Source organism: Phyllobates terribilis, unplaced genomic scaffold, assembly GCF_046119375.1.
Source record: "Phyllobates terribilis strain yellow unplaced genomic scaffold, ASM4611937v1 Scaffold_7__3_contigs__length_470593459, whole genome shotgun sequence".
Classification (NCBI taxonomy): Eukaryota; Metazoa; Chordata; class Amphibia; order Anura; family Dendrobatidae; genus Phyllobates; species Phyllobates terribilis.
The window spans coordinates 161,638,513-161,660,497 of record NW_027362767.1 but is presented as its reverse complement, the minus strand read 5'-3'; the positions used below and the strand labels follow the sequence as shown (position 1 = coordinate 161,660,497).

Below are 21,985 nucleotides of genomic sequence, written 5' to 3'. Positions count from 1 at the left end.
TACTAGAGACAGCCCATGCATAAGAGATTACATTGGAGATGTTCCTCGAGGGTGGATCTTTGACAACTGTAGTACTTTCCTCAAGGAGCTTTTCACTTTAAAAAAATATCAAAATTTAATTTGTTTTAATATGAAAAGTTAATCTGCTTAGTATAAACCATAATCCGACACTTACAAGTCTGGGAACGTTGGATGATGATTCACCGAGGGGGGAGATTTAGAGTTTCCAGATACAAAATTACTCATAATGCAGTTTTTGAACCTGTTCTTTATTTTCTTGGTTGGTAAAGCCACAATGTGGATAAAACGAGGTCAGTGACCACGTGACTGAGCAGACGTGGTTATGTTTGGTGTTATTTAGATCAAGGGGGGGAAGTGCACTTTCATTTCTCATCACGGTGAGAGGATGCAGCACATAACCCAAATCCTGCTCTCAGTAATGGTGCCCGTCTTTCTTCTGGTCCATTCTTCAGGTAAGAGGCCTTCATCTAGATATTCTCTGACTTTGTCCTTTTGGCGCAGCCAGTAGAGGAATGATGACAGATTATCTGTTTTTTTCCTGGCACTGCAGATAATCCGGCATCATTTTTTTAACCCTTAATAAGGAGGAAATTTTTTGTTTTTGCTCTTTAGTTTTTTCCTCTCTTTCTCCCAAGGGTCGAAACTTTTTCATTTTTTTCCATTAACATCACCGTTTGAGGGCTCGTTTTTAAGGGATGAGTTGTAGTTTTGAAAGACAACATTCACTTTACCATGTAATGTACTGGAAAACGAGAAAAAAAATTGCAAAAAAAATTCAAATCTGACACTATTTTTTGGGTTTTGCTTTTATAGCTTTCATTGTGTGGTTACATGATTTTCCATGCCTGCATGATGAAGAGGATACCTAACTTGTATATTTTTTAATATATTAGTGGTGATAAAAAACCTATAAATTTGTAAAAATACATATATACAGACAGTATATATATTTGTTTAGGTATTTTCTGAAACCCTTAATTTTTTTTATTTTTCCGTTGGTGGAGCTGAGTGAGGCTTGATTTTTTTGTAGACTGAGCTGACATTATTGGAGTCAATATGCATTTTTCAAGTGTGGCATTCAGATTTTTTCCTTTTTGGCGTTTAACGTAAGGTTTAAATAATTTTATATTTTCATAGTTTGTAATTTTTGGATATGACGATATCAACTATTTTTGATTAATTTTTTAAATTATTTTATTATTTTTTATTTTTTTGTTGGGGTACAAAAAGAGGGCAGCTTGAAAGTGATGGATGACAAATTCTGCTCTTCTAAATCCATATGTAGATACAGTATATTGCTTTGCAAAATACTGATTGTAGGTAAAGTAGCTAGTGAAAACATAAAAATTGCTTTCATGGGAGCGCAACTGAGTGTCCAATTATTTGACTACATGATTGAGCTAAAGAACAAAGGTGCAGATTCAGTAGTTGCCGGACTATTTTCCTGCATAGTTCGCACCTTAGACATCTTTTTCCTTGTTTTCAGCACAGTTTTGCTCCCCTCTCACACCGAAGGCCTCCATCCCTGTAGTGGTACACTCTTCATTTATGTACGATCACCCTTGAGTCTCTCACAGCCGCCTGTAATTTTTGCTGGTCACCTTCATTTAGGTGTGCTAAAGTTTCCTCACTTTGGCTACTACACCTCAATCTCTGATGTCGGACTTTACCCGTCATTGCAAAAGTGGTCCTTCTCTCTAACCAGGGCTGGACTCTATGCTCTCACTCGCTATGGAGGCAGCTCCCTAATATGGTGGACAAGATTCCCCTCTGACACAATCACAGAGATAATCTTCCCTCCTTCACATAGCCTTGTGCAGCACAACACAACTGACAAATGTACAAGTTGCAGGCTTTTAGGATTAGGAGTAGTGATGAGCGAGCACTAAAATGCTCGGGTACTCATTGCTCAGGTCGAGCAAATTGGAATACTCGGGTGCTCGACCCGAGCAATGAGCCCAATGTAAGTCTATGGGAAACTCGAGCATTTTCCAGGCGGCTCCCCCCGGCGGTTTGCAGAGGGACTAAAAATTGCCCAAATTGATGGGAACATTGCTCAAATGACATGGAACAGCATGGGGAAGAACCCTGGAAGAATTTATGACTCCCAGGTCACTGCTGTTAACAACGTTGTCAGAGTATTACGCCACTTTTACGGACTCACAATAAAACATACAAAAACGAAACCAAAATGGATTTTCCTGGGAAATATGTTAAGGAACATCCTTTCCAGGGTAATGACTTGTATAGAAGGCAAAATAAAGAACCAAAACCAAAAATACTCCTCCACACCTTCGGCTATGTTCACACATAGTGTTTTTGATGCGTTTTTGCAAATTTTGCATTGCTTTCAACCAAGACAAATGCATTCACCACGAAATGTAATTTTAACATTTTACAACCTTATTTGGCCATGTGGTGTGTGACACATCATCAGACACATGCATACAGTGCTGAAAAGACATGGGAACAGCATGGGGAAGACCTCTGGAAGCATCTCTGACACCAAGGTCACTGCCTAAAAGTGTGCCCATCATAAGTGATCCTTGGAGCATGCGAAGATGCCTCCTGCCATGCACCTGTCATTGCAGACTTGCAACAATCACCGTCCATGTCCTTGTCCCACTGCAGCATTCAGTTGTCCCTACCCCATTCCTTGGAATGCAAGAGCAAGTGTGCAGGTGTAGCACCCCGAGGGTTCTGTTGCTACAGAGGTATTGCATCTCACCCAGATGTGCGATATCTCACTTCCAGGTAAGGATGGAGTGTGGCTCAGGACCCTAACACCCACATGCACTACACCACATTTCCGGGGGACAGCTCGACGGTGCTCCCATTAGTTATGCAGGCACGAGTGAGCATGTCCCTGGCTGGAGTGGGGGGAGGGAACACCTAGAGAAGGGAACCCGGTAGTGTGTGCGTGGGGGAAGTAGATCCTGGGTGCACTCTGTACAGGAGTATAAAGGGAGGCACCATCTTGGAAAGGGAGTGAGTTGAGAGAGGAGAAGACAGGGAGCAGAGCTGCTTTATGGGCTCTGCTCCACAGGCAGGCCCTGTCAGGAGGCCTGAGCCTGGAGGAGGGAAGAAGGAGGAAGAGGAGCAGACTGGGCTCCAGGAAGGACAGAGGGGACCCCAGGAGTGTGGACTGGCTGGTAGCCACCACACGCCAACCGCTACCTGAGTAGGGGGGTCAGGTCAAGAAGATGGGAACCGGATCCCAAATTAGTGGAGGAGAGAAACTACCCTCAACTAAGAACCGGAGGCTGCGACATTACATGTGGAGCAGCCCCTCACCACACCCGCTAGAAAGGCACCACATAGGACCTGGGAAACGCAGGCCAACGTTTGCCCACCAAGAAGGTCCGAGGCAGCTGGACATAAGCGTGGTCATTAGTGGGGTTGAAGACCAGAGACAGGGGACATAAAGGGGGTCCTGCAAAGCACTCCAGAAAGACCTGGGAGTTAACAGAGCCCCTCACCTGGTGAGCACAGCGCGACACAGGCGGCCACCTCTGCAGCGGTGGCCTGGAGCAGTAACCGAGTAACCGTGAGTAAAGACCCTGAACTGCACCACCAAGACTCCGAGTTGTCTTTGTTGCGCTCGTGTACCACCATCACCCCCATCATCTATCCCTGCTGCCCTGAGGCCATACCCCTCCCGTTGGGGGTTATACCACCACGCTGCACATCCTCATACACCTGGCCTCAGTGGACTGTTCTGCAGCGGCGGCTTCAAAGCCGCACTCAACGGGTGGCGTAGTCGATCAAGTTAACATCTACTGCCATAGACTGCCACTTGGTTTGACACCCTGGGCACGGACCGGGTCACCGCCACAAGGACTACTACCCCTATCCAGATCCGGCTCCGGGTATCCCCTGAATATGGCCCAGGGGGCGCATCACAGGCAGCCAAAACAGGCTGCAATACTATACTGCCAAATTTTTGACAGCTGCTTGCACTTGAAATGTAGCCTATTAAGCTTGTGGAGGCGGAAGTTTTACACAACCTCATGCCGGCGGCGGCCGGGTGTCCATACTCGGTCCCCAGCCGCCACTATATTTCCGGTATCGCCTCCGCCTTCCACAAGCACGGGTCCCACAACATTACCCGTGCCCTCCCCAGTGCACTTATTGGGAAGGACCAGCTAACCACAAACATGTGGACAAGTGAATGTGACCAGGGACGGTACGGAGCCAGTCCACAACTTTTTTTTGCTGACATATGTATTTAGCTCAGTGAAAGGACTGGCATAGAGGGAAACACTATCTACCCTGCATGTCATTTCTCACAGGAAGTCCTGTAATGCAGCTTGTTGCAGAACCAATGGCAGCCCGTCCAACATCAACTCGCCCTTGTCCGTGGTGCTTTGACACACACACATCTTTCTTTGTGCATTTAATTTCTTGAATACAGAGTTGGACAATGGCCTGATCTGTAATGCGGTTTGAGAAATAGCATGCATAATCATGGCCAATCCACATTAAAAAAGCAGATATAGAGTGTCCGGGAACCTTCCCCCCGCACGTTTCTTAGCCAGGACTGCTTCTCGGCAGGGTTGGATGGTCCCACCAGAGAATCCTCTGGTGTGCTTGGCTTCTACCTCAGGAAAGTTCATGATAGTGCTAACTTTGCAGCTGATATGGGGCTCTTGAGCGAGGGAGAAAGGTTAGCCCCCAGAATCAAATCCTCTGGTGGGCACAATGTTTTTCAATCTTAAACAGCTTTTTAGTGGGAGAGGTATTTCATCACAGCCATATTCTTTAGCTCGGTGAAAGGGCTGGCATAGAGGGAAACCGTATCTACCCCGGCTGTCATTTCTGTTATGTTCTGCTACCAAAGCTAAGGAAAGAGAGGAGATCTGTCCCTACTATAGGACTCAGCTGAATCCCTACGATGTAACAGGGAACCTGATCCTGCGATCAGACCTGCTAAAGTCCTAATCTAGTCTGTACGGAGACCTATAGATGTGGGGAGGGAATCCCTACAAGTACTAAGGACTGGGAGGAATATGGGACACCTCCTAACAGAAATAGTAGCAGACAGACGAACAAACAAAATAGATAGAACATAGAGGTCCGTAGACCAAGCAAACTAACAGAGCTAGATACAGAGCACAGGCTAGCTAGAAAGTAGATATACAATGAAGTCCAGCAAAGCCAGAAGGGCGGAGCAGGATTAAATAGGCCAACAAGGTCATGTGACCAGCAAAGGAAAAAAAACCTAACAGCAAGGTTCTAACAGTACCCCCCCTTCTAAGAGGATCCTCCGGATCCCCTAGGACCAGGCTTATCAGGAAATCTCCTGTGAAACGCTCTGATAAGTCTGGACGCGGAAACATCATCTGACCTCACCCAAGAGTTATCCTCGGGTCCGAAACCTTTCCAGGCCACAAGATACTGCAAACTACCTCTATACCGTCTAGAGTCAAGGATGCGAGAAATTTCATATTCCCCGTCCTCCACCACCGGAGGAACAGAGGCAGAGGCGTCACCATCCGAAACAACAGCTTTTTTTAACAGAGAGACATGAAAGACCGGATTAATTCTCCAGGAGGTAGGAACCTCCAACCTAACAGCAGATTGGTTGACAACCTGAAGCACCTTAAAGGGCCCTACAAACTTGGGACCCAATTTCTTAGAAGGAATCCTCAACCGCAGATTCCTAGAGGACAACCAAACCATGTCACCAACAGCGAACAAAACCTCCTGTCGTTTCCTATCAAAGTAGTCTTTAGATTTTCTGTTGGCCTCCTGAAGATTACCACGCACATCCGTCCAAACTCTTTCCAAATCACCGGAAAAATTCTCCTCCTCAGGCACGGCAGATCCCAACTTGGAGAACGACCCAAACGACGGATGTCTCCCAGAACAACAAAAAAAAGGCGAACAACCAGCAGAAGAAGATGTATGATTGTTCAGAGCAAATTCGGCAAGTGGCAGAAACTCAGACCACCCCTCTTGATTGTCTGCCACAAAACAACGCAAGAACTGCTCAACATCCTGGTTTTTCCTTTCTGTCTGGCCATTAGATTCAGGATGATATCCGGATGAAAACGACAAATGAATTCCCAACCTGTCACAAAAGGCACGCCAAAAACGAGCCACGAACTGAGGACCCCTATCAGAAACAATGTCAGTAGGAACGCCATGAAGTCTGACAATTTCCTTGACAAAGGCCTTAGCGAGAGTTTTAGCGCAGGGCAGTTTGACGAAGGGAACCAAGTGACACATCTTGCTAAAACGGTCCACGACCACCCAGATGACAGTAAAACCCTCAGAGGGGGGAAGGTCAGTTATAAAGTCCATAGCCAAATGTGTCCAAGGAGCACTGGGGACCTCCAAAGGACAAAGTAACCCCGCAGCAGGAGTATGTGAGGACTTAGATCTAGCACATATAGTACATTGGCGCACCCACTTAATGACTTCCTTCTGCCATCCAGGCCACCAAAAACTGCGACCCACCAGTCTCTTGGTCTCAGAGATTCCGGGATGACCTGCCAACCGAGATTCGTGACACTCAACAAACAAATCTCTCCTAAAGGTCCCAGGCACAAACAACCTCCCATGAGGAGTGTTAGATGGGGCATTCTCCTGAGCTTTAAGAATCTCATCTTCCAAAACGGAGTCTAAAGCAGCTATCACAACACCTTCTTGTAAAATGTTTTCCTCTTTCTCAGCACCGACTATGGGAGAAAAACTGCGAGACAAGGCATCCGCCTTAACATTCTTAGTACCAGGGATGTAAGTAACGGAGAAATTAAACCGCGAGAAAAACAGTGCCCACCTAGCCTGACGGGCATTCAGGCGCTTGGCAGCATCAAGATATATCAGATTTTTATGATCCGTAAGAACCTGAACGGGAAATTCCGCACCTTCCAAGAAGTGGCGCCAGTGTTCAAATGCGAGTTTAATAGCCAATAATTCCCGATTACCAATATCGTAATTCAATTCAGTCTCCGAAAATTTTTTTGAAAAAAAGGCACAGGGATGTAATCCATCCCCGTTATCCTGAGACAATACTGCGCCAACCCCCACAGAGGAAGCATCAACCTCAACCAAAAACGGCCTAGTAACATCAGGCTGCATAAGGATGGGAGCAGAGGTGAACCTCTCCTTGAGATACACAAAAGCTTCAATGGCCTCAGAAGACCACTGAACCGCATCAGCACCTTTCCTGGTGAGATCAGTCAGAGGTTTGACAATACTAGAAATTTTTTTTATGAATTTTCTATAGTAATTGGCGAAACCCAAAAACCTCTGTATCGATTTCAAACCAATAGGCCTAGGCCATTCCTGCACAGCCTGAACCTTAACCGGATCCATCTCAAAACCTTTGCTGGAGATAATGTAGCCCAAAAAACTAATTCTCTGTACAGCGAACTCACATTTCTCCAGCTTAGCAAAAAGCGAATTGTCCATTAATAACTGTAATACCTCACGCACGCTCCGCCAATGAGACTCCAGATCTGGCGAATAAATCAAAATGTCATCCAAATACACAACCACATTTTTACCGATCAAAGGTCTAAGGATGTCATTAATCAGATTCTGAAAAAATGCAGGAGCATTAGTAAGACCAAAAGGCATAACCAGATTCTCAAAATGACCCACAGGAGTGTTAAAAGCAGTCTTCCATTCATCACCCTCCTTCATGCGCAACAGATTGTATGCCCCCTTAAGGTCAATTTTAGAGAACCACTTGGCCCCCAATAACTGGTTAAACAGATCAGGAATCAATGGCAGTGGGTAAGGATTGCGTACCGTAATTTTGTTAATCTCACGAAAATCCAGACAAGGACGTAAACCGCCGTCCTTTTTTTTTACAAAAAAAAATCCAACCGCCACAGGAGACTTAGAGGGCCTAATGTGACCGGCGGCCAAACTTGTCTGTATGTATTCCTCCAAAGCCTTCCTCTCAGGAATAGTAAGGTTAAATAAACGACTTTTAGGAAGAGTCGCTCCAGGGACAAATTCAATAGAACAATCATAGTCTCTATGGGGAGGCAAAACCTGCGATTCTTTCTCAGAAAAAACTCTCCAAAAATCCTGAATAGGAACAGGCAATTCTCCCCTATCCAAAGCTGCAATACGCCCGTTACAACACTTGTCATAACATTTATGGCTCCAGGATTTAATTTCACTGGTAGACCAATCCAGTACAGGATTGTGAAATTTTAACCAGGGCAAACCCAATATTACTGGAGAAGGCAAGTTATTCAACACTACCAAATCCAATTTCTCATGGTGAGCACCATTAATAGTGAGAGGAAATTCACTGACCTTGAGAGTAATATTCTTCAAAGGGGAGCCATCCACAGAAACCACAGCAATGGGGGATGATAAAGGTTCAGGTTTTAAATTGAGTTTTTCCACGAATCCCCCATCAATTACATTCAGTGTAGACCCGCAATCAACAAACACCCGAAATTCCATTAATTTTTCCTGAGCAATCGTGGAAGCAGCTAAAAATATACCCTTGGAATTTAAACAGGCAATACGGGCATGACTGACCATTTTTTTTTCTTTCTTCATACGAAGCTCACAGCCTTTAATCAAATGACCAGATTTTCCGCAATAGAAACACAAGCCTTCCGAAAAACGACGGTCTTTTTCTTGAGAGCGAGGTGCCACCGATCCAATCTCCATCGGTTCACCACTGTTTGTACACACATTATCATAACCAGAAACTGACATAGCAGAGGATTTGCTCTCATTAACCCTAGCACGCAGTCTTCTATCCACCCGTATAGCTAATTGCATAGCCTGTTGCAAATCCTCAGGTGTAGGATAAGCAATTAGCAGGTCTTTAACCCTTTCACTGAGCCCAGCAAGAAATAGACTTTTCAGAGCAGAATCGTTCCACCCTGTTAGAGTGGACCAACGACGAAATGAGTACAATATTTTTCCACATTACCTGATCCTTGTTTTAAACGTCTCAACTCAGTCTCAGCTGATGCCACACGGTCAGGATCATCATATAATAATCCTAAAGCAGAAAAAAAACTATCCACTGATCTGAAGCATGTATCACTAGGTTGCAAAGAAAAGGCCCACTCCTGAGGCTCTTTGCGCAAAAGTGACATTATGAACCCTACGCGCTGGGATTCATCCCCAGAGGACTTGGGTCTCAAACGAAAATACAATAAGCAAGCATTTTTAAATGAAAAAAATTCTCGATGTTCACCAAAAAATAAATCCGGCAAACATACCTTAGGCTCCAAGAAATATGCTCCAGGACAGTTACTCACGTGCTGACGGAGCTCGGCCACTTCCAGAGAGAGTCCCTGCAGGTGTTTAGCCAAATCCTGAACCGACACCATGATGGAACAAAAAAAAAAAAAAATCTTTCCTTAGAGAATTTGCAGGCTGGACTTACTGTTATGTTCTGCTACCAAAGCTAAGGAAAGAGAGGAGATCTGTCCCTACTATAGGACTCAGCTGAGTCCCTACGATGTAACAGGGAACCTGATCCTGCGATCAGACCTGCTAAAGTCCTAATCTAGTCTGTACGGAGACCTATAGATGTGGGGAGGGAATCCCTACAAGTACTAAGGACTGGGAGGAATATGGGACACCTCCTAACAGAAATAGTAGCAGACAGACGAACAAACAAAATAGATAGAACATAGAGGTCCGTAGACCAAGCAAACTAACAGAGCTAGATACAGAGCACAGGCTAGCTAGAAAGTAGATATACAATGAAGTCCAGCAAAGCCAGAAGGGCGGAGCAGGATTAAATAGGCCAACAAGGTCATGTGACCAGCAAAGGAAAAAAAACCTAACAGCAAGGTTCTAACAATTTCTCCGTCACCAGGTTCCACCCATTGTCACACACGACCTTGCCTGGCTGTATGTTCAGCGGTGAGAGCCACAGATCAGGCTGCTGTGTTACAGCTTTCAACAACTCTGCAGCGCTGGGCGGTTTGTCAATTAAGCATTAAGCATGTTATCTTCAGCATAGCCTGTTGCCGCTTGGCCGAGGCAGTGCTGCAGTGCTGTCAGCTTGTGATTGATGTGGTCATTTCGGAGATGGAGGAGGAGGTGCATGAGCTGAGCAATGTGATTACATTGTTGTTAAATTGGTGACGCTGTTTTTTATACTAAAGAAAGATCCTATTGTTTTGACAAATAGAGCAGGGCCACAGTAACAAGGTGCGACATGTTCCCATTAGAAAGGAGAGGATCTGCTATACAGTTAGAGGGTATGCAGTGAGTCCAATGGCTGACAATTTTAGGAAAAACCTCACTAAGAATTTAAAGACACACAGAGGAGGGCCACAGTAACAAGGTACAACCATTAGAAAGGAGAGAGTCTGCTATACAGTTATAGAGTATGCAGTGAGACCTACTGCTGACAATTTTAGGAAAAGCCCCACTAAGAATTTAAAGACACACAGAGCAGGGCGACAGTAACAAGATACGACATGTTCCCATTAGAAAGGAGAGAGTCTGCTATACAGTTATAGGGTATGCAAATGTGGCGCCCCTGAGGGTTCGACCGCCACAGGGATGCTGCACCTCTTTAATGGGGTGTAGTGTTCCTCCTTTGAGGTAAGAACAGTGTGATGATCAGGACCCCACCTCCACATCCAACACCACACTTCTCCCACCAGAGGGGGCTAGTAGGCAATAGGTGCTGCCTCTACTGGAAGTTGGGAGACTGGGGAACCAAGAGATAGGGAACCAATTAGTGGGTGAGGGTGGAGGATTCACATTTCAGTGACATATTAAATTTCTTATTTAATACACAGCCATCTTGGCTCTGGGTTCTTTGATTGTGATCTCCCTCCCTGAATGTGTATCCTTTCTGGACCTGCAGCGGATGGAGGCACGGCCCTCGTACCCTGGCCTTGGGTCGAGGGGCAGGTTGCAGATCATGTATGTCTCAGCCCGGTCAAGGACCATGACCAAGAAGGCCCGGAGCTTGGGAGTGTAGCTCCACCGCAAATGGATCCCGGGGGGATGCAGACGGAGCGGTATACGCCACCTGTCCTCGCTATTCTGTTCTAGTCAGAGGGATTCCGACTGTAAGAGGGGTACCGGCCCCCGACACCTGACCTTGCTACTCTACATCCTGGTCAGGGAAGCCCGGTAGGCCCAGAGGATCCCATCGGGTAACGGAAGGAGCAGAGCTGCCACCCGTACCCTTTTTCTGAGCAAAGTCCAGAGTGAGACCCAGCCTATCTACACATACAGACAGGAAAGGACCCGGTCTGAAGTCTAGGAACACTCTGGTGTGGGGTCCTGATTGAAAACTTGACTTACTCGGAGGTTGTCGGACCCCCCGTCTCTGGTGAGCGCAGAACTCCGCGAGGAGCAGGGAGAAGCCTTTCAACTGCACTCTCCACCGTGAGTAAAAACCCTGGAAGTTAACCCCTATGGCCTCCGGATTCTTTATTCTGCACTACACCGCACTACGCAGCACCAGACCTCCTACACTACAACCCCCTCCATCCTGTCTCTCTTCCCTGAGGCCCTGCTCCACCTGTGGGGAGTAGTATCAACGCCGGCTGCCACAACATTCCGCGTCAGAGGACTGCAGCAGCGCTGGTGGCCTTCACCAGGTACCACAAGTGGCGTAGTCGAGATCAGCCACTCAACCCGGATAAGCTCGTACCACCCTTTTTAATGTGACGGCCCTGGGCACGGAGCGGGTCCGGGCCACAGCTGCACCCCATCGACAACATAGGACCCGGCTAGGAGTTCCCCATCTCCCAGGATAGGGCTTCGAGCCTCACACACAGTGAGTCCAACGGCTGACAATTTTAGGAAAAACCCCACTAAGAATTTAAAGACACACAGAGCAGGGCCACAGTAACAAGGTACGAAATGTTCCCATTAGAAAGGAGAGAGTCTGATATACAGTTATAAGGCATGCAGTGAGTCCAACGGCTGACTAATTTTAATAAAAACACCAGTAAGACTTTAAAGACACATGGAGCAGGGCCACAGTAACAAGTACGACAAATTCCCATTAGAAAAGAGAGAGAGTCCCATAGTGTTGGCCTATGCAGTGAATGCAAGGACTGCCAAAAATTTGGAGGCACTTCAATGCCCCTTGGAAGAGACGTGGAGGAAGGCCTCATAAAAAAATGTTCCCATTAGAAAGGAGCGGGCCTCCTATACTTGTAATGCCCATGCGCTAAGCGCATGGGCTGACAAACCTTTACCCCTGGGCGCTATACATGAACATACTGTATCAGGCATCATAAGCACCCTTTAAAAAAATTAGGTGGGTGTTGCATCACGGACAATGGTCAACCTGGTGATATGGTGGTGGAGTATGAGGAGAAGGAGGAGGACAAGAGCAAACAGCCAAAATCAGGAAGCATATACGAATGTGTGGGTGTGAAAAGGTGCATGCGAATACAACTCCTAAGAAAAGACACTGGATTGGAGTTTATGTTACGCTGCTATCATTCGGTGGTGTTGAGAAGTCTGGCCCAATCCAGCCTTTGTTCATTTTTATAAGAGTCAGCCTGTCAGCATTTTCAGTTGACAGGCGGATGCGCTTATCAGTTATAATTCCACCAGTGGCACTAAAAACCCGCTCTGATAAAACGCTGGCGGCAGGGCAGGCCAGGACCTCCAAGGCATAGAGACCAGTTCATTCCACATATCCAGCTTAGATACCCAATAATTATAAGGCACAGAGGAATCATGGAGGACATTGGTACGGTTGGCAAGGTACTCCCTCAGCATCTTCCCAAACTTTGCACTCCTTGTGAGAGTACCCCTCGCCTCAGGGCCTGTCTGATGGGAGGGTCTGAGAAAACTCTCACAGAACTTTGACAGTGTTCCCCTGCCTCTGCTGGATTGAAGTTGTGTCTCTCTCGCCTGTACTCCTTGGTTGTCCAACGAAGTGTGCCCTCTGCCGCCAGCGCTTTCACATGGGAATTTTTTTAATAGTTCCGCAACAAGGGCCTTCTGGTACAGCCCCAGTTTTGTAGACCTGTCTGCCTCAGGTATAAGATATATAAAGTTCTCCTTGTAGCGTGGGTCTAGAAGTGTCACCAACCAGCAATGGCGGTCACCCAAAATTTTGAGAACGCAAGGGTCATGGGAAAGGAAGCGTAACATAAACTTAGCCATGCGTGCCAGACTGCTAACAGGCAAGAATTCCGTGTCCTCACCAAGAGGATGACTGATCACTGAGCTTTCCTCCTCTTCCTCCTCTCTGTCCTCTGGCCATCCACGCTGAACAGACTGTATGACAGCTGTGCAGGTAGTACCGTCTATAGTGCAAGATACTAGATCCTGTCCTTCCTCTTCCTCATTGTTACCCAAACCACGTTGGGATGAGATGAGGCTAGGCTGTGTGTAATCACTAGTGTTGAGCCACCCCAGTAGTGTTCGGGTTCGGTTCGGTTCGTCGAACACCCGTGTGTTCGCCGAACTGTTCGTCGAACTGTTCGTCGAACACCTTCGAACACCGTTAAAACCAATGGCAGGCAAACAAAAACACATAGAAACACATAGAAAACACCTTCAAAGGTGTCCAAAAGCTGACAAACTGCTCAGAAGACACAACTAACACATGGAAAAGTGACATGTACATATAGTCATGCGAAAAGAAAAGAGGTGGAGGAGTAAAAGGACGGGGAGACACAGATATAGGCATGTCATGCCCTTCTAAAATCCAAAAAGTGAGAAGCCGACACGGCCAGTCCTCTCCTGCCCGTGCTACCTCCGTGTCGCCGGGTTTGTACCAGAGCCGCGGTGAACCCTGACGGCCAGCCCCCCTCTCCCAATACTGGTGCCTGTCCGCTGGTGGGTCGAGCGAGCTCCCCTGTGGTGGAGGCAGCTCTAAGCTTTTTAATTTAAATTGTCTCTCTAATTTGAATGAATACACTTTAAATCCATTTACAAGGATCTATTGGAGGGCAAGTCTCATGCCAGCAGCCGCGTAATTCCAGCGCCAGTAGCGTCCACTAAAGCTGCTGCAGTTAAAAAGCTTTTATAAGGATCGAGCTCGGCTGTTCACCGCAAGGCATCCTACTGCCAGTCCCAGCCCCTATGCCTTGGGGTGCCTCCTGATGCTCTTCACTGAGTATCCCGTGGTCCCAAAGCATTTCCTTTGAAAAAATTAAGTGTCCAAACTACAGGTGGTGTAGCTTGCTTAACAGCCGGGATAATCCGCTGACTAGCAGACACTGCTACTAGGCACAAAGTATTTCCTGGGCTAGATGCAGTTAAAAATTTGTAATTAGATACTCTCGTTGGATGCTGAGAAAGCATTCCATAGAGTCTCCTGGCACGCCATATATGATTCTCTTAAAAAGCTTGGGGTAGGGGTCTAGGGGACCCTTTTATAGCCAAAATCACGGCCCTGTATCGCAATACGTCACCTAGGCTGAAGATAAATGGAACTGTAGCACCCTGAGGGCTCGGTTGCCACAGAGGTATTGCACCTCACCCAGAGGTGTGATATCTCACTCTCTGGTAAGGATGGAGTGTGGATCAGGACCCGACACCTGCATGCATTACGCCACATTGCCGTCAGGCAGGGCGACCAATATGCCCCTGAGATGGGCACGACAGTCCCTGTCCCTGGCTGGAGTGGGGGGAGGGAACACTGAGGAAGGGGAACCCTGTAGTGCAGGAGCAGGGAGGAAGCAGTTCCTGGGTGCATTGAGAAGGGAGTATAAAAGGTGGGCACCATATTAGTTCAGTGCAGAGAAGTCTAAGCAGAAGTGACAGAGAGCAGGGGCTCTGCATGAGCTCTGCTCCGGAGGCGGGCCTAGTAACAGAGGCCCAGGCCTGGAAGAGGGAGAAGGAAGGAAGAGGAGCGGAGAAGGCTCCAGGAACGAGGAATGAAGGGATCCCAGGGGTGAGGACGGGCGAGTCGCCACCGCACGCCCGAATCCACCTGCGTGGAGGGGTCAGGCCAAAGGGGGAGACCGGTCCCCGAAACTAGTGGAGGCAGGAAACGACCCTCAGCTAGAAACCGGAGGCTGTGACATTTTATGTGGCGCAGCCCCTCGCTACACACGCTAGGAAGGCACCATATAGGGTCAGGGAAACTGGCGCCAAGTTTACCAAGAGGAGGCCCGAGGCAGCCGGACAGAAGGGTTGGTAAGAAAGGCCAGACAAAGGACTCACAAAGGGGGTCATGTGAAGTGCTCCAAAGTTGTCCGGGAGTTGTCTGAGCCCCTCACCTGGTGAGCACAGTACGACGTGGGCAGCCGTTACCTGCAGACGTGGTCTGGATAATAAGAACTTTGAGTAAAGGCCCTGGACTGCATCACTGACTCTGTGTTGTTACTGCTGCTGCCCTGCACCATCACCCCCATCCTCCGCATACACTGCCCTGAGGCTATACTCCTCCCGTGGGGAGTTAAGCTACGCTCTGCTGCACCCACAACACCAGCCTCAGCGGTCTGCCCTGCAGCGGCGGTTCACTCTGACCGCAATCCACGGGTGGCGTAGTCGGACATTTAAACATCAAAACCACATAAATAGTTCCGCCACTGGTTTGACCGCCCTGAGCCACGGAACCGCGTCGCCGCCACGGAGACTACAACCACCAGCATCCACCAAAAAGGGTCCAGCTCCGGGTGTCCCAAGGCCCAGGGGGTGCATCAGAACATTTTCATCACCTTTCACAATCACCAATGGGACAAGGCAGGGATGTCCTCGATCCCCTCTCTTATACATCCTAGTGACGGAGCACCCGCTCTCATCAATTCGCCATAACCCCAATATTAGGTGGATTGAGGTGGGAGGCACCGAGTACAAGTGCTCTCTATTTGCTGATGATGTCCTAGTATATATCACTCAATCACATATATCCATCCATGCTGTTATGGCTGAAATAGATCACTTTGTTACATGGTCAAATTTTAAAATCAATGCAGTGAAGTCTGAGGCCCTCCCCAAATCCATACAGGATTCCATCCAGTCCAACTTTCCCTTTGCCTGGCCCTTACAGGGTATCAAATACTTAGGAATTCCTATTCATAGAGACCTCTCCCATCTATGTTATATTAATTTTGGGCCCTTTATTGAACAACTCCATACAGACCACGGTTGGCAAGTTAGAACTGTAAGATTCACTACGTGAACCACTGGTGTTTTGTTGAAAAGCACATGTACACTGTGTTCCAAATTATTATGCAAAAAGTGTTTAGGAGTGATAAGGGAAGAATTTGTTTGTATGTCAGTTAAACTCATTGATGGTGATGTGTGTCAGGGCTCTTTATATCACTGTAAGCAATTGCAGACACCTGTGCTAATTAGTTTGGCAGGTGTGTCCAATGAAAGGGAAGACTACTTAAGAAAGCTGTCCCACATTATTAAGCAGCCTACATTTTCTGCCAAAATGGGAAAGAAAAAGGATGTGTCGGCTGCTGAGAAGCAACAAATTATGGAGTGTTTAGGTCAAGGCATGACTACAATCAACATTGTGCGATGATCAGGATGAAGTGTCTTGGCAATCAAGAAGTATGTAGCTGATTCACAGTACACACGTGTGCGTGCTGATAAGGGCAAATTGAGGACTGTTTCCTACAGGCAATTACGTCAGGTTAAAAGAGCAACGGCAAAAAAGACTTGTCATAGCAGCAGACAAGTTTTTGAAGCTGCTGGTGCCTCCAACGTCCCCCGAACAACAAGATGCAGGGTCCTTCAGAGGTTTGCAGCTGTGCATACGCCATCCTGTCGACCTCCTCTATCCACTTCACACAAGCAGAAATGGCTCCAGTGGGCCAAACATTACATGAAGACTGATTTCAAAACTGTTTTGTTCACGGATGAGTGCCGTGCAACGCTCGATGGTCCAGATGGATGGAGTGGAGGATGGCTGGTTGATGGACACCCCACGCAAACACGGCTACAGCGCCAACAAGGAGGAGGTGGAGTAATGTTTTGGGCTGGAATCATGAGGAGAGAGATTGTCGGCCCCTTTAGGATCCCTGAAGGGGTAAAGATGATCTCCATAATGTATGTGGAGTTTCTCAAACAGCACTTCCTGCCATGGTTCAAGAAGAAAAACCGTGTATTTCACAGCAAGATCATTTTTTTGCATGATAATGCACCATCTCATGCTGCACATAAAACATCTGCATCTCTGGCTGATATGGGCATAAAAGGGGACAAACTTATGGTGTGACCCCCATGCTCCCCTGACCTCTACCCCATTCAGAACCTCTGGAGCATCATCAAAAGGAGTGTCTATGATGGCGGGAGGCAGTTCACATCTAAGCAACAGCTCTGGGAGGGTATTCTGTCCTCATGCAAAACAATTGAAGCAGAAACCATCCAAAACCTGACAAATTCAATGGACGAGAGAGTTCAGAAGCTCCTTTCGAATAAGGGGTCCTATGTGAAAATGTAACATCACCTAGAATAAAGTTTTCAGTTGAAAACTGTTTGAATTCAGTTTCTAATAACCTGCTAATGCTTATAATTTCAAAAATGACCATTTTTTTGGTCTTTATTAAAATGAAAAGGTTGATCGAAAAGTTTGGGGGATCTAAGAGTGTGGCAACCCAGTAGTCAGGATTACTTCGAATTCTGACAATATGAGGGTCATGTTGCAGGTAGTGCAGCAAGAAGGCACTTATGTGTCTTGCGCATCTCGGAGCCCCAAAATTATTTTCCGGGCTAGATGCAGCTAAAAATTATTATTAATTTTAAATCTGGTGGAGCTTAGTATAGATGGCCTAATAGAATCAGTGCTACACACTGCTACAAAGCCCAAATTATTTTCCAGCCAAGGTACAGATAAACATGATTAGTAATTTTAAATCTGGTGGAGCTTATTATAGATGGCCTAATAGAATCAGTGCTGCACACTGCTACAAAGCCCAAATTATTTTCCAGCCAAGATACAGATAAACATGATTAGTAATTTGAAAGCTTAAAATGGTTGGTGAGGTGATTTTAACCAATCATCAAGCTTTTACTCTCCCCAGGATGACACAGGGGTAGAAAAGTCATTTCGGATCCATGATTTATTCATCTTTATGAACGTGAGTCTGTCTACATTATCAGTGGAGAGCCGCGTGCGCTTATCTGTCAGCACACCACCAGCAGCGCTGAACACACGTTCAGACAGAACGCTGGCTGCAGGGCATGACAAGATCTCCAAGGCGTAAGTGGCTAGCTCTGGCCATTTATCCAGATTGGAAGCCCAAAAAGAGCAAGGGTCCAGTGACACAGTCATGGCTTCAATGTTTACTTGGAGATACTCCTGTACCATCGTCTCTAGGCATTGACTATGTGACAGACTCCTTGTCTCCTGTGGCCTTGCAAAGGATGGGCTAAAAAAAGTGGTGAAATGATTCCACAAAATTGATTTTACAAGCAGATACTGTGGTTCTGTTACAGTTTGAGTACTGAACACTCGACGGTCCCACGGTTGGGAAGTTGGAACTGTGAGATTCACTACGTGCACCACTGGTGTTTTGTGGAAAAGCACATGTAAGATTCTGCAACAGTCTCTGCTGATACTCCTGCATGCGTGCATCCCTTTCTATGGCAGGAATAATTTCTGCAAATTTACTTTTGTACCGGGGATCTAACAGTGTGGCAACCCAGTAGTCAGGATTATTTCTAATTCTCACAATTCGAGGGTCATGTTGCAGGTAGTGCAGCAAGAAGGCACTCATGTGTGTTGCGCATCCAGGAGCACCAAGTCCTGTTGTGTTGGTGGCGAGGTACCTCTGTCCTCTCCCCCCAACCTTGCACAACAGAAATGTGATCAAGGTCTCCCTCATCTGATGAGTCTTCCATCAGTTCGTCCTCCACTTCTTCCTGGGCTCCTGCACCTTCCTCACTAGTTTGGCTGCTACCATGCGCCCTGGTAAAACCATCTCCCCCATCCTCACATGCCTGCCGCCTTGGTGCTGCCGACCGTCTGGACCTTGCAGATGTTAGCCCTTCCTCATACAACTCCTCCTCCTCTACTTCCTCCACCTCCTCTTGTGCCACCACCTGACTCCGAATTCTGTTTAACATGTGCTCCAGCATGTAAATCACCGGAATAGTCATGCTGATAATGGCATCGTCAGCACTAAACATCTTCGTCGCCATTTCAAAACTGTGCAGAAGGGTGCATATGTCCCTGATCTGAGACCACTCCTCCAACGTGATTTGCCCCACCTCTGGATCTCGTTGGCCCAGGCTATACGTCAGAACGTATTACACCAGGGCTTGTCGGTGCTGCCACAGTCGTTGTAACATGTGCAGAGTTGAATTCCACCGGGTAGGCACATCGCATTTTAGCCAGTGAAGTGGCAGGCCCAACGACTTCTGTAGAGATGTAAGTCGCTGAGCTGCGGGATGCGAACGGCGGAAGTGAGCACACAGCGACCGTGCCCTCTGCAGAAGGCCATCTAGTCCGGGATAGTGGGCTAAAAATTGCTGGACAACCAGGTTCAACACGTCAGCCATACAAGGCACGTGTGTGACATTGCCCTGGCGAAGGGCCGTATCCAGGTTTGCAGCATTGTCGCACACGGCCTTCCCTGGTTTCAGGTCCAGTGGACATAACCATTCATGAAATTGGTTCTAGAGAGCTGACCACAACTCCTCAGCTGTGTGACTCACATTTCCCAGACATTTCAAAGTAAAAACCGCCTAATGACGTTGAGCCCTACTGCCAGCATAGTAAGGAGGTGTGCAGGATCCCTTCTGCGCAGTTAGAAAGCTTGTGGCATGACCAGACAGGCTTTGGGTGCAGGTGGAGGACCGAGAGGAGGTTGAGGAGGCAGAAGCAGTGAAGGAACTTTGAGATAAAGAGGATTGACGCACAACTCGTAGGACGGCAAGACTTGGACAGCAGCCCCTTGTCCTGCTGTCACAATAGTTACCCAGTGCCCAGTCAGCGACATGTAACGCCCCTGTCCATGCCTACTCGTCCAAGTGTCTGTGGTGAAATGCACCCTGTCACACACAGAGTTTCTCAAAGAAGCGGTGATGTTGTGTGCGACATTCTGGTGGAGCGCAGGCACACCTTTCTTTGAGAAGTAGTGCCAACTGGGCATCTGGTACTGGGGCACTGCGACGGACATAAGGTCTCGAAAATCCTCTGTGTCCACCAGGCGGAAAGGCAGCATTTCTGTAGCCAAGAGCTTGCAGATGGTGAAATTCAACCTCTTAGCTTTCTCATGGCTAGGAGGAAATGGTCTTTTACTTGTCCACATCTGAGGGACCGAGGGCTGGCTATTGTGCTTAGACGGGGTTGATAAGGGTGTCCCCGGCAAACTGCCGGTCTGTGAGGAAGATGCAGGTGGACATGTTAGGTTGCCTTGATCCAAAGGTGGTGCTATCGATGTCGAACAGCGCTCAACACCAGCTGGTGTTACCACCTCCAAAGAAAATGATGACCTGCCAATCACGCTGGCTGTTGCGGGTAAAGAGGTGGCAGGTCTACGCCCCAAAACAGGTGTGACTGCTGTCCCCCCAGTCACAGAGGATGAAGAGGCCGCGGATGCACAAGATATGGAAGACGATGGTTGGCCCGGCCGGCTATGCCTCATTGTAGCACACTGAGCTTCCCACTGCAACTTATGCTTCATGTCCATGTGCTGGTTCATGCATGAAGTACTCAAACTATGTATTTTTTGGCCTCTACTTAGCTTTTGCTGACAAATGTTACAGATAACACGAGTTGGGTCATCTTTATCGATCTGAAAAAATGCCCAGGCTATGCAAGGCTTAGCATCCATGCGACCTCAAGAGCCACCTCGACATGTGATGAGAGGCAGAGTTGTGTTTGAGGATGCAATTCTTGACGTGCTTCCAGTGCTACGTCTCTGTCCAGGAAGGCGCAACCTGACCTTGTCGTCACTAGCATCCTCCTCCACCTCCTCTGCTGACCTCATCGACTGGCTGACTGTGGGTTGACAGTAAGTGGGATCTCCAACCTCATCATCATCACCCTGTGCGTTATCACACCCGTCGTCCTCAGAGCCAACCTGTTCCTGCCCTGACAAAAAACTAAAGTTGTCGCTCCAATCAGGTATTTGAGTCTCATCATCATCTTCCTCATTGTCTCCACCAACAGGAGTTACAGTTTGGGAATGAGGGTCTACATTATGGTCAGAACCTTCTGCGTCTGGTCCTGGATCTGACTCATAAAGATTCTGGGCATCAGTGCAGATCATTTCCTCGTCTGGATTCACAGAAGCGCTGGAGTCGACCTCTGATTCCCAGGCTATAGTATGAGTAAACAGCTCTGCAGACTCAACCATCTGTTCTACCTAATACTCAGACTGGCAGCTGGAGATTTGGGAGCTGTGAGGAAGCAAGTGCGATTGGGGTGACACCTTTGAGGACTGGAGTATTTGTGATGTTGAAGTTGATGTGGAGGAGAGCCCACTTAAAGGAACACTTGATATCCGTTGAAGCACCTGCTGATTTTGTGCCTCATCTGGAATTTGTAGCGATTGGCGTGGCCGTAAGAAAGGGATCTTATCACATTGTCCGCTAAAAGAAGTAGACATTTTAGTTTGGCTGGAAGATGGTCTTTCTTCTGCAGATGTTACTGTTGCTTTAACAACTACCCCACGGACACAACCTTTTTTCCTCTTCCCAACACGCCTATTCCCCTTTCCACCAGCAGCAGGCCTTTTTCCACTCATTTTGGTGGTTAACTAATTCACAACTCTGGAGTTGTTTGCACAAAAAAAACAATGGATGGGAACCGAGCAGAGCTGAGTGGCCAAACTGTGGTATTAGGCCAAAACTATTGGCTGGGTTAGATGCAGAAAAAAATTATATTCAATTTGCAACCTGATGGAGGTCAGTATAGATGGACTAATAGAACAAGTCCCACACACAGCTAGAAGCCCAAATATTTTTTTCAGAGGTAGATGCAGAAAAAAATTATATTCAGTTTGCAACCTGATGGAGGTCAGTATAGATGGACTAATAGAGAAAGTCCCACACACTGCTAGAAGGCCAAATATTTTTTCAGAGCTAGATGCAGACAAAAAATTATTTTTAATTTGCAACCTGA

At 47.2% G+C, this 21,985-nt stretch overlaps 1 protein-coding gene across 1 annotated transcript in view; it reads left to right on the top strand.

Annotated features, from left to right (window-relative positions):
- Positions 1 to 376: 376 nt before the first annotated feature.
- The window catches only part of LOC141153009 (CD48 antigen-like), a 56,787-nt gene continuing 35,178 nt past the window's right edge, over positions 377 to 21,985 (top strand). Inside the window, exon 1 of the mRNA XM_073637683.1 lies at positions 377 to 473. Within this exon, the coding sequence (XP_073493784.1) occupies positions 407 to 473 (67 nt within the window). The 5' untranslated portion in view covers positions 377 to 406. The remainder of the gene's footprint in view (positions 474 to 21,985) is intronic.